Source organism: Neofelis nebulosa, chromosome 11 (assembly GCF_028018385.1).
Source record: "Neofelis nebulosa isolate mNeoNeb1 chromosome 11, mNeoNeb1.pri, whole genome shotgun sequence".
Taxonomy (NCBI): Eukaryota; Metazoa; Chordata; class Mammalia; order Carnivora; family Felidae; genus Neofelis; species Neofelis nebulosa.
In genome coordinates, this window is record NC_080792.1 from 86,224,972 (window position 1) to 86,237,259 (window position 12,288).

General features: G+C 44.4%; 1 protein-coding gene across 2 annotated transcripts in view; it reads right to left on the reverse strand.

Moving 5' to 3' along the window:
* Positions 1 to 217: 217 nt before the first annotated feature.
* Positions 218 to 12,288, reverse strand: part of ACAD10 (acyl-CoA dehydrogenase family member 10) — a 43,001-nt gene continuing 30,930 nt past the window's right edge. For both annotated transcript variants that reach the window (XM_058691681.1, XM_058691680.1), the window contains 4 exons: positions 10,518 to 10,668; positions 9,297 to 9,448; positions 7,538 to 7,711; positions 218 to 970 (listed from right to left, as the gene is read on the reverse strand). In XM_058691681.1, coding sequence (XP_058547664.1) covers positions 786 to 970; positions 7,538 to 7,711; positions 9,297 to 9,448; positions 10,518 to 10,668 — 662 coding nt within the window. In that variant the 3' untranslated portion in view covers positions 218 to 785. The remainder of the gene's footprint in view (positions 971 to 7,537; positions 7,712 to 9,296; positions 9,449 to 10,517; positions 10,669 to 12,288) is intronic.

The window sequence follows — 12,288 nt, forward strand, 5'->3', positions numbered from 1 at the left end:
GCACCTGCGTGACTCAGGCAGTTGAGCATCTGACTCTTGGTTTCGGCTCAGGTCATGATCTCACAATTCATGGGATTGAGCCCCACGTCAGGCTCTGCACTGAGAGCGTGGAGACTCTTGGGATTCTCTCTCCCTCTCTTTGCCCTCCCCTGTATGTGCAAGGTTTCTCTCTCTCTCTCTCTCTCTCTCTCTCTCTCTGAAAATAAGTAATTAAACCTTTTAAAAATAAGAGGCTTTATTAACTGATGTATTTTATATCACCGTGTTTCAAATTTACATAATTCACATATGCACAAAATAAGCCCGCCTGTCCTGGGGGCATGAACCACCCACAGACCTGGTGTTCCTGTGCCTGGGCTGAGGTATCTGGCCATGACACGGTCACACAGAGAAAGCAATGAAGTGGAAACCGAGTAATCTAGAGCTAGCTTTTCCTGATGATGATGGAAAAACAAAGATAATTCATTACAGCCCTCTTGCCTCTTCACTGCTTAGGAGGGGAACAGACGTGTCTGGTCAGTGAGCTGGGGTTCCACCATGTTAATGACATCTTACCAACTCTCAATACGCTGCTTTCCATTGAGATATTCAATCAGCAGGGAAGCGGTCCATCCCTCTGCTGAGGCTTGGTGACTCCATAAGCTCTGACTCAGCGGGGTACACATGTCATGGCTTTAGTCACTGATACAGCTCCCTGACTGGTGGGGAAAGGCCCTCTGGAGAGAGAACCAGAGTTCCCTTTGAGGCATGAGCCGGGGAAGATTCTGTAAAGGGGATATAACTGCTCACGCCTGAGGTGCTCGGCAGGGACTGTGACCAGCCTGAGTGTGATAGGACCTCATTGATGGTTTCGTGGCTGGCATCTCTTTGAAAACCCGGAACCCTTCTTTGATGGCAAAATCCCATGCCAGGTTAGACATAAATTCAGGCAGTTTTCCACTTTGTTCGGTGTCCACAAAGCTTGCTTGCCCTAAGCAGAAGCAAAGAAAAACAGTGATTACTCCCAAGCAACCCTTAATAAGAATGCTGTCAGCAGCCACTACCGTTTGCTGAGCACTTGGCCATATACCAAACACAGAGCTAAGCGCTCTGCGTGGATTATTATAGCTCATCGAATTCCCGAAGCATTATGATGCTTTTAATCCCCACTTCACAGAAAGAATCTGGGTCTTAGGAAGCGGACACAAGCTGACAGCAGTGGGCTTGGAGCCAGGAGTCAGGCTCATCTGGACTGCTCCCTGCTCTTTACCTCTTCTTTCCGTCAAGGCACTAAATGAAGCCAGGGACACCCCCAGTCACTTGTGCTGTCGCCACGGGGCTATCGAAAGCCCTGCATCATCTTAGACTGACTGCTCTTGCTGCAAAACCAGTAACAACCGTCCCCAGGGACCAAGTTAACGACAGATCTCTGGACACCACTCTGTGCAGATGAATGCCAGTGTCAGCCCTGCAGAACTCACTCCACTTATGCTCTCACTGCTTTCTCTTTTTTTTTTTTTTTAATACATGCATCAAGACTTTTAAAAAGTAACAATTTTTTTAAATTGAAGTACGGTGTATATACGCCCTCTTTATAAAAGTGTATAGTTCTGTGAGTTTAGTCAGGTAACCAGCACTGCCATCAACATACAAAATATGTCCATCATCCCCAAATTTCCATGGTGTCCCTTTGTACACAACCCTTTGCCCCAGCCCCAGCAACAGTGATCTCTGTTTCTTTTAGAGAGAGAGAGAGAGAGAGAGAGAGAGAGAGAGAGAAGGAGAGAGAATCTTAAGTAGGCTCCACGTGCAGTGCAGAGCCTGACAAGGGGCTCGATCTCATGACCCTGGGATCATGACCTGAGCCAAAATCAAGAGACAGACGCTTAACCGACTGAGCCACCCAGGCGCCCCACCCCCTTTTAAATCTCTGTTTCCCTAGTTGGTTTTTTCCGGAATGTCACGTAAATATACACATCATAGGGTGTGCAGTCTTTTCACTGTGGCTTCTTGCATTCAGTGAACTGTATCCGAGATCCCTGCATGAAGCGTGTATATTGTCTCCTTATAGTGAGCTTCTTCACAGCCAACCCTCCTAGATTATTTTTAGTATTTCTGTATTCTAAAAAGACTGTGTTTGGGGCGCCTGGGTGGCGCAGTCGGTTAAGCGTCCGACTTCAGCCAGGTCACGATCTCGCGGTCCGTGAGTTCGAGCCCCGCGTCAGGCTCTGGGCTGATGGCTCGGAGCCTGGAGCCTGTTTCCGATTCTGTGTCTCCCTCTCTCTCTGCCCCTCCCCCGTTCATGCTCTGTCTCTCTCTGTCTCAAAAATAAAAAAAACAAAAAATGTTGAAAAAAAATTAAAAAAAAAAAAATAAAAAGACTGTGTTTTCCTCATTCTCTTTGTATCGATAAATGGATCTTTGCAGAGGCCTATTTTTCTTCTGGTCCCTGCCACAGCCAATTTCCCCAAGGAGCCATTTTCACGAAGCTTTGGTGTTAAAGATATTATGCTGTTCTTACAGATCAGGAGCCAAATCCATGTGCTACATAGCAGAGAAGGCAGGCCGCCAGACAAGTCTTTACTCAGCACCTTCCGGGCGGTCATGGACCCAGGCCCTGGGGGGGCGGGGAGGGGGGCAGTCGGGAACCAGACAGCCCCCTTCCCTGAGTCACTGTGAGGGCAGTGAGGGCAGATGGGCACTCTCTCACGAGGGGCTGCATCTCCCCAGCCCGTTGTTACTGACTGCACATGCCCCGTGCAAGCAAGACCCCCCCCTTGAACTCACTGCCCTTCATAATGACCTCCTTTTCCTAGCAGAGAATACGAAGCGCTCTCTTCATTTTCCTCTCCTCAAGTCGATCTCCCTCTCAGAGTGCTGCTCTGTCTCTTGGAAAGTCGCCGATAAGAGCCCGGGCTGACTTAAAGCTATCATTACTTCTGTGTATTTTCCCACATGTCGTCTCAGCAGAGGAGACTGCAGCCTTCCTAAGCTGTGGTCACAAGCACTTCTTCCGTTCTAGAATTTCAGCAGCCGTCTACCGGAAACCTAAATGTCAGCACCCACATGCCGACTACAAATCAGAGGCCTCCGCCCCCAGCTCTGGGCATGGTTCTCCCCTTCCCCACCCAGTGATGAGCTAACACCACCAAGAATGCCTTTGAAACAAATGCTCCTTCTCCAAACCCCACCTTCCAGGGCGATACCAAGTTCCTCCCTTCTTCAAACAGGAAAATGCTTTTAGACAGAAATAATATTTGCATTCGTAGAGCCGGGTTTCTTCTTCCCCTCGTGTAACATTATTACACTATTCTTCAAAAAACGGATTCCCGGTTTTATGTGAGAAAACTACGTCACTTCCTCTGTGTGTCTGGCTGGCTTCCCGGGTGGGAGGGGAAGGAGCGCCAACAGGATCGGAGGAACGCAGTCGTGTAAGGACAGCACATGTGTATTCCTGTGTGCTGGAGTGTTTTACCTCCGAGCCGAGGGAAGCGTGAAGCCAAGCCAGTGGCACACAGGACCTTGGAAACTGTCAAATGGCTTCCCGTTAGGCCCATTGGCGGCAATACCAATGGGGTTTACAGGTGTCGAGACTCCAGAAGAGATCGTTTAGAGTCCACTCAGCTTATCCGCAGGCACTGGAACAGGATCCGGTGAGAACACAGTCGTCGTCTAGAAAATGTCTACAGGCAGTCAGGCCTGTTCGTCACCTGATGGACCCAACAGCCCTTCTGCTTGATTAAATATTTCTGGTTAGCTTTCATTGCGAAGCCCTAACAAAAACTGGGAAGTGGTTGGTTAGAACTAATGCTCTCTGGAGGAAGCAAAAATACGGTTTTCGAGAATTCCTGCTTATTGAGACCCCTATCGTCAGATCAGGGCGGGTGAAACTAGAAGTCATCTGGGTGCCGACTTTTCTCTGAACATTGTTTCGCTCACGACTTCGTACTGCTGGTTCCTAGTACCTGGCTTGGCAGAGGTTCAGATCCTTGTGAATGAACGATCAAGTCCCCTACTCCAACTGCCTTTCTCATTAGAATACGGGAACCTGGCTGAGGGCGACAGGTGGCCGCCAAGCTTAGGATGTCGATGACCTGGAAGCTAAGATGTTCCCGTTGTACTAGCAAACCCACTGCTGGGTTTCTCTCGACTTGACTTTTGTCTTAATTTTGGAAACTTTCAAAGATATATAAAAATAGAGTGAAGGGTTTAAGGAATCTGGAAGTGTCTACCACTCAGCTTAAACAATCATCAAAGTATGGCCAATCTTGTTTCATTCTCTGTCGTCCCCATCCTCACTGCCTTAGATTTTTCTGAAGTAAATCCCAAGCATTAGATCATGCCATCTGTAAATATTTCATTTATGTCTAATAGCACTTAAGAGCACACAGTACCATCATCACTCTTAAAAACCAGTTACCTGGGACGCTCAGCCGGTGGAGTGTCCAACTCTTGATCTGAGCTCAGGTCTTGATCCCAGGGTCATGGGATCGAGCCCTGTACAAGCTCTTGCTGAGTGTGGAGTCTGCTTGGGATTCTCTCTCTCTCTCTCTCTCTCTCTCTCTCTCTCTCTCTCCCCCTCACTCCTCCCCCACACGCATGTGCACATGTGTACACTCTCTCTCAAAAATAAACACACTTGGGACGCCTGGGTGTGGTTAGGCAAAGTGGTTAGGCAACCGACTTTGGCTCGGGTCATGATCTCACAGTTTGTGAGTTCGAGCCCCGTGTTGGGCTCTGTGCTGACAGCTCAGAGCCTGGAGCCTGCTTCGGATTCTGCGTCTCCCCCTCTCTCTGCCCCTCCCCTGCTCATGCTCTGTCTCTCTGTCTCTTAATAATAAATAAACGTGAAAAAAAAAACACACTTAAAAAAAAGATTCTCTCTCCACCTCTGCTCCTCTCCCCCCACTCATGTGTGTTCTCTACTCTCAAATAAAAAAATAAAAATAAAAATAAAAATAAAATAAGTTAACTATGACTCCAATATCACTAACTATCCAGTCAGAATTCAAATTTCACTGACTATCGTGTAAATTTTTTTTATAATTTGTTTTTTCAAATAGGGATCTAAATAAGATCCAAACACTGTAACTGGCTGATGTGTCTTTTAAGTCCCTTTCAATCTATAGGTTCCCTTTTCATCTTTTCTTTTCTCCCCTGACATTCATTTGTTGAAGAAACTGAAGTGTCCCCAAATCTGGATGTTGTGAGCGGCTGTGCCTCAGTGCTGATGTTGAATGTGCTCCTCTGACCCTCTGTCTCCTGTAAGCTGGGAGTTAGCACTACGGCTCGGTCAGATCCAGGTCTGACTTTTGGGGAAGCATCAAGAGGTATGTAATGTCTGGCTGTTTCTCTCTTGCTGACATTAGCACCATGGATACTTATTTTCTGGACCCATTAATGTAGAGGGGTGGAAAACTGGTGATACGCTAATTCTGTCATTCTGTCTGAGATACTTCCCTAGAGAGAAACTTTCCCTCAGTTATTTTGTTAGCCTGACACATAATTTGTGAGTGAGACTTTGACTCTGGTTTAGTGTCACTCTTTACTCATGGATTTAAACATACTTGATGTGTTCCCCATCCATTTCAGTTCATCCTTACTGGTGCTCAAAGTGTCCTGTCATTAGCGACTAGGAGCCCATGAGAGCTGGTACCTGAGTCCTTTAGATATGACCCGAGTAGTCTTCGACAGCCTACTATATGACAAGGTGTTCCAGGTTCATCTGTAGATTGCCTGCCCTAGACCTGAACACGGTCCTGGCTCCTTCCGGTGGGAATGGAATTTAGAGATGATGACATGGCGAAAACTGGGAGTACAGAATGCTACTGGGTTAGTCACTATTTCTAGGACTTTTTGGCGGGTTCTGTCTGCTTTCTGCTGTTCCTTTCTGCATAGGAAACAAACTATAACCTGCTTTTCTATCATCTTAAATAATTTAGGATATAGATGATTTCATTTATTATCCCGCAAGATCTAAAATTAATACTAGAGTGTTTACATAGATAGATAGATAGATAGATAGATAGATGGTACATTTATATACACGTTCAATTCAACCGTCAGTTCTGAGTAGCAACAATGAACTTTTCTTCCCAGAAGCTCAGACACACAAGATATAATCTAGAACTCCAAGCTAGTTCAGTAAAGCATTTTCCCATATATGTAAAAGCACCATCAAAGAAGACACGTAATCTTTTTTCTTCCTTCAGCAATCCTCTTACTGGGATTTGGCAACATGTACAAAAAATTAAAATGCACAGACTTTAACTTAGCAATTCTAATTCTGGGAATTTATCCTTTGGGTTTATTGACGCATGTGCAGAAGAGGGTGTTCACCAACCACTATCTGTGTTTGCTAAATGTGCAAATAATCCAAAGATATATTGATAAGAGAATGGGTTAAATAAATTACACTACATCCATACAATGGGACATACTACAGAAATCAAAAACAATGATGTATATCTGTACATATTCATATGGGAAGGTCTCTATGAAATATTGTGAAAATTAACATAAGTGAAAATAAAAGCAAGGAATGTACTTTATGTTGTTGTAAAGTATATATCTATAATAATTATATGTATGTATATATCCTATATATACACACATATCATATCCTACATATACACATATATAAATATTTCACAGGAATTCTTAAGCATAAAAAATTAAAAATGAAGGTACTAAAAATACATGTAGGATGATCACATTTTTATGAAACTTGGAGAAAGAGAGAAGATAGATACACAGAACAAATTGGGGGACCCATGAAACTTTTAAGGGTGGCGTTTATGTTTCAGAAATGGTACTGAGAAAAAAGGAAAATAATTTTGTATTCTTTATGACTGAATTCTTATCATGTAAGTTTTTACTTAAAAAATTGTATGTTATGTTAATAATTTTTTAAAGTTTGGGGCGCCTGGGTGTGGCTCAGTTGGTTAAACGTCCGATTCTTGATTTGGGCTCAGGTCATGGCCTCACGGTTCGTGAGTCGGAGCCCCACATTGGGCTGTGTGCTGGCAGTGTGGAGCCTGCTTGGGATTTTCTGTCTCTGTCTCTCTGTCTCTCTTTCTCTCTCTCCCCCTCTGCCCCTCGCGCCTGCACATGTGCACACTCTCTCTCTCAAAATAAACATTAAAAAATTTTTTTTAAGTTTAAATATTTTAAAGAATACATATAGGGGTGCCTGGGTGGCTCGGTCGGTTAAGCATTCAACTTCAGCTCTGGTCGCGATATTGTGGTCCGTGAGCTCGAGTGCCGTGTCCAGCTCTGTGCCGACAGCTCAGAGCCTGCAGCCTGCTTCGGATTCTGTCTCCCTCTCTCTCTCTCTGCCCCTCCCCTGCTTGCACTCGGTCTCTCTCTCTCAAAAATAAATAAACGTTAAAAAAAATTTAAGAATACATATATATATATATGCTATTAATGACAGATGGTTGAGTTAACTGAATATTGTAGAATTCTGGCCAAATTGGTCACAGGAGGGTTTCTAGGGGGAGAAGCTGAGTGGTTGGGACTCAGACCCTCAGGCAGGCTGTCCTGAGCCACCCGTTACCTGTGAGCGAGCGCTTGTACACTCCCTGCAGGATCGCGGCCATGCGGAAAAAGGAGAAGGCCATGTAGAAGTTCCAGTTCTCAGTAGGAGGGATCCCCGAGTGAAGACAGTACATCCTGAAATACTCCTCTGCAGTAGGGATTCCCAGCTGAGTGAAGTCACAGTCACTGAAACCTGAGGCGACAGACAGAGCCATGTCTGGGCAGTGACCACACGCTCCCTTGTGGCCACAGGTATCTGAATTATGAAAATCGCTTCCTGCCTTGGAAATGAGTGTTACAAGCAATTCACAGGGTCAGCTCCTTATTTCAGCAGCTCTTCCGCCCCCACCTGCTGGGATCCTGGCACGAAGCTATTCACAAATTGGCCCTTAAAAGTTTCAGACTAAATTGGCAGTAGTGGGGGGAATGAGGGGCCCCACTTCCACCTGGGCCACAGTTCAGGGTGGATGCAGAGGATTTTCCATCTGCCGTTTGATAAAAAATGGTATTGAAAGAAAGCTCCTGCCAAATTTTGAAAAAAATAATTACAACAAATCAGAAATGTGTACTGATTTCCTTCATTGGTAACATTTTCATGGCTTAGAAGCATGTAATATATCTTGTTCCTGGGACTTTGTTCGGAGTACGCCTTATAATATAGGCAAAGATACTCCCACAAAGATGTTCACTGCCTTTTTTTGTGAGGGTTGGGGGGAGGTAGTGTAAAAGAAAAATTGAAAACAAAATTAAATATCCAAATGAGATACTGAGGTATTTGTCTTAAGACATTTGTCAAATGTCTTGATTAAATTAATTCTACTCAAAAAAATCCTATTTCATCATTAAAAATGATGCTGTAGAAGAAATACTTAATGGCATAAAAACATGTAATTAAGTGAAAAAAAAAAAACAGGCCATAAAATCATATAATCACATTTTCATTTAAACAAATGTATGTACACACACCAAAAGATGAAAATGTTGGCAGTGCTCATCTCTGGGACTATTGATGATTTTAACTTTTCCTTTTGTTATTTGTTGGCTCTAACATTTTATTTTAATTTTTTATTTTTTTAAATTGACGTCCAAATTAGTTAGTATATAGTGCAACAATGATTTCAGGAGTAGATTCCTTAGTGCCCCTTCCCCATTTAGCCCATCCCCCCTCCCGCAGCCCCTCCAGTAACCCTCAGTTTGTTCTCTATATTTAAGAGTCTCTTCTGTTTTGTCCCCCTCCCCGTTTTTATATGATTTTTGTTTCCCTTCCCTTATGTGCATCTGTTTTGTCTCTTAAAGTCCTCATATGAGTGAAGTCATAGGATTTTTGTCTTTCTCTGACTAATTTCACTTAGCATCATAGCCTCCAGTTCTATCCACATAGTTGCAAATGCAAGATTTCATTCTTTTTGATTGCCGAGTAATACTCCATTGTATAGATATACCACATCTTCTTTATCCATTCCTCCATCGATGGACATTTGGGCTCTTTCCATACTTTGGCTATTGTGTTGGCTCTAACATTTTAAAATAAGTTTGTATTTTTTATTTAGAAAATTAGATAGAAATTAGTTGAGTAAAAACATAGGAGGGGCCTATGCACACATCCTTCTCGCTTAAAATACACCTACACATATTTCCCTCCACTGGCAGGAATGCATTTTCCAGCCAAACCACCAGGACCTCAATTTCATGCACCAACCGATCACGGTTACTTCTGTGCCTCAGGTGCTTTGAGTATGGAGCTGCCCTGTTCCCTCTTCTCCCTTAGCTGTTCCTACCTCGCAGCAGGGACCCGGGAAAACTGGATGGCAAGTAGTGAGCCAGGCAGCTGGAGGCTACATCCACAAGGGGGTCGCCTAAGGTAGAGAGTTCCCAGTCAAGGACGGCAAGCACCTCGGCCTTTTCTGGATGGAACAGCAGGTTGTCCAGCCTGAATAAGCCACAAAAGGAATGGAAAGACAGCTCTGAGGAAACTGAGTGCTAGGGGTGTGTCCTGTGCTGGGTGTCTTCCATTTGCCCCTGCAAATGCACTCCCAACCCTATGAGCCCCTCAGTGCCCACGTCCACTGGCTCCCTTGCCCTATGGCTCAGGTGGGCTCAGCCAATGAGGACATCAGCAGGAGACAAGAAGGAGGCAGATAGGTGAGGGACGCTATATTCCTCTCCCAAGGGCCATAAGAGCTGTGGTCCAGGAGCCCTCTCCACAGAGTGACCTCTCTGGGTTCTCGTCCTTCCTCCTTCCCTCTGATGGATTTAAAACAGGTCTGTACATTCTTTGACACTTCTTACACAAAAGGAAGAGTCTAATTCTTTGCTGCTTGAGGCAACTGGCTTCTGACAAATATAATGCAGGTGGAAGTGATGCTAAGAGACTCTAGAGACCAGCTCAGAAAAGGTGACCAGCTCCCAGTCAGCCCTCTCTCTTGGAACACACACGTTTGCAGCCCTGAGCCACTTAGGTAAGGAGTCCAGCTGCCCAGAAGCTGCTATGCTGGAGGGACCACGTGGGAGACCAAAGAGAGGCCCAGGGAGCCCAGCTCAGTCTTCTCTGCCCCAGTGCCAGGCATGTGAGTGAGCCTTCAGGAGAGTCCGGCCCCCAGCCTGACAGCCTCCCCAGTTGAAACCAGCTATCCTGTCCCCAGACAGCAGATTTCGTGAGCAAAATAACTGCCATCGCTGTTTACGGCCATGCGGTTTTGGAGGAGTCTTTTATGCAGTCGTAGTAACTGGAGCACACACTTGCACTTTCAAACCTAGGGGCTGTAATAACTCCCACTGTTGCACAAGACAGCCCCCCATCATAACGAATTTTCTGGCCCCAAATGTCAAGAGGCCAAGATGGAGAAACCATGCCTTAAAAGGGCACGCACAAGGAGATCCTCTGTGAAGAATTCTCAACTATAAATTGGGTTCAGACTAGCTGTTTGATTTCCGCTTCAAGGGCCCTGCCCATCATTTTCCACGTCTAGGTATTCACTCCTCCTCACAGCCATGCCTACCTGAAGTCCCCATGCACCAGTGTGGTCTTCTGTTGCCTGGGAAGATGGCGCGGCAGCCATTGGATGAGCCTCTCCATCGCCGGGATGGTGCTGGTTTCTGAGGCTCGATAGTGCTTAGTCCAGGTTTGCACCTGATGTGGAATATAGTCCCCTGAGGGAGAGAATGAGAACATGGCATGCCACTCTAACATCCTCCAAAAGTTCCAGAAGGTAACCAAAACAGTGAAAGTCTTGTTAATGCTCTGTGGTATCATCTTCTTTTTTTAAATTTTATTTTCTTTTATTATTTTATCTTTACTTTTTTTTTTTTTTTAATAATTTACATCCAAGTTAGTGAGCATATGGTGCAACAATGATTTCAGGAGTAGATCCCTTAAGCCCCTGACCCAGTTAGCCCATCCCCCCTCTCACAACCCCTCCAGCAACCCCTCCTCCCCCTCTGTTTGTTCTCTATGTTTAAGAGTCTCTTATGTTTTGTCTCCTTCCCTGTTTTTATATTCTGTTCGCTTCCCTTCCCTTATGTTCGTCTGTTTTGTCTCTTAAAGTCCTCCAATGAGTGAAGTCATATGATATTTGTCTTTCTCTGACTGGCTAATTTCACTTAGCATAATACCGTCCAGTTCCATCCACACAGTTGCAAATGGTAAGATTTCATTCTTTTTGATTGCCGAGTAATACTGCATCATATATATATACATACGTATATATATGTATGTATACGTATATATATATATACATATATACGTATACATATATATATACATATATATACATATATATGTATATATATATACAGCACATCTTCTTTATCCATTTATCTATCAATGGACATTTGGGCTCTTTCCATACTTTGGCTATTGTCAATAGAAGCTGCTATAAACATTGGGGTGCATGTGTCCCTTTGAAACAGCCCACCTGTATTCCTTGGATAAATACCTAGTAGTGCAATTGCTGGGTCATAGGGTAGTTCTATTTTTAACTTTTTGAGGAACCTGCATATTATTCTCTGGAGTGGCTGCACCAGTTTGTATTCCCACCAGCAGTGCAAAAGAGAACCTTTTTCTCCGCATCCTCGCCAACATCTGTCATTGCCTGAGTTGTTAATGTCAGCCATTCTGACAGGTGTGAGGTGGTATCTCAGTGTGGTTTTGATGTGTATTTCCCTGATGATGAGTGATGTGGAGCATTTTTTCATGTGCCGGTTGGTCATCTGGATGTCTTCTTTGGAGAAGTGTCCATTCATGTCTTTTGCCCATTTCTTCACTGGTTTACTTGTTTTTTCAGTGTTGAGTTTGATAAGTTCTCTATAGGTTTTAGATCCTAACCCCTTATCTGATATATCTCCTCCCATTCCATTAGTTGCCTTTTAGTTTTGCTGATTGTTTCCTTCACTATGCAGAAGCTTTTTATTTTGATGAAGTCCCAATAGTTCATTTTTGTTTTTGTTTCCATTGCCTCTGGAGACGTGTTGAGTAAGAAGTTGCTGCAGCTGAGGTTAAAGAGATTCTTGCCTGCTTTCTCCTTGAGGATTTTGATGGCTTCCTGTCTTACATTGAAGTCTTTCATCCATTGTGAGTTTATTTTTGTGTATGGTGGAAGAAAGTGGTCCAGGTTCATTCTTCTGCTGTCCAGTTTTCCCAGCACCACTTGCTGAAGAGACTGTCTTTTTTCCATTGGATATTCTTTCCTGCCTTGTCAGAGATTAGTTGGCCATACGTTTGTGGGTCCATTTCTGGGTTCTCTATTCTGTTCCATTGATCTGAGCGTCTGT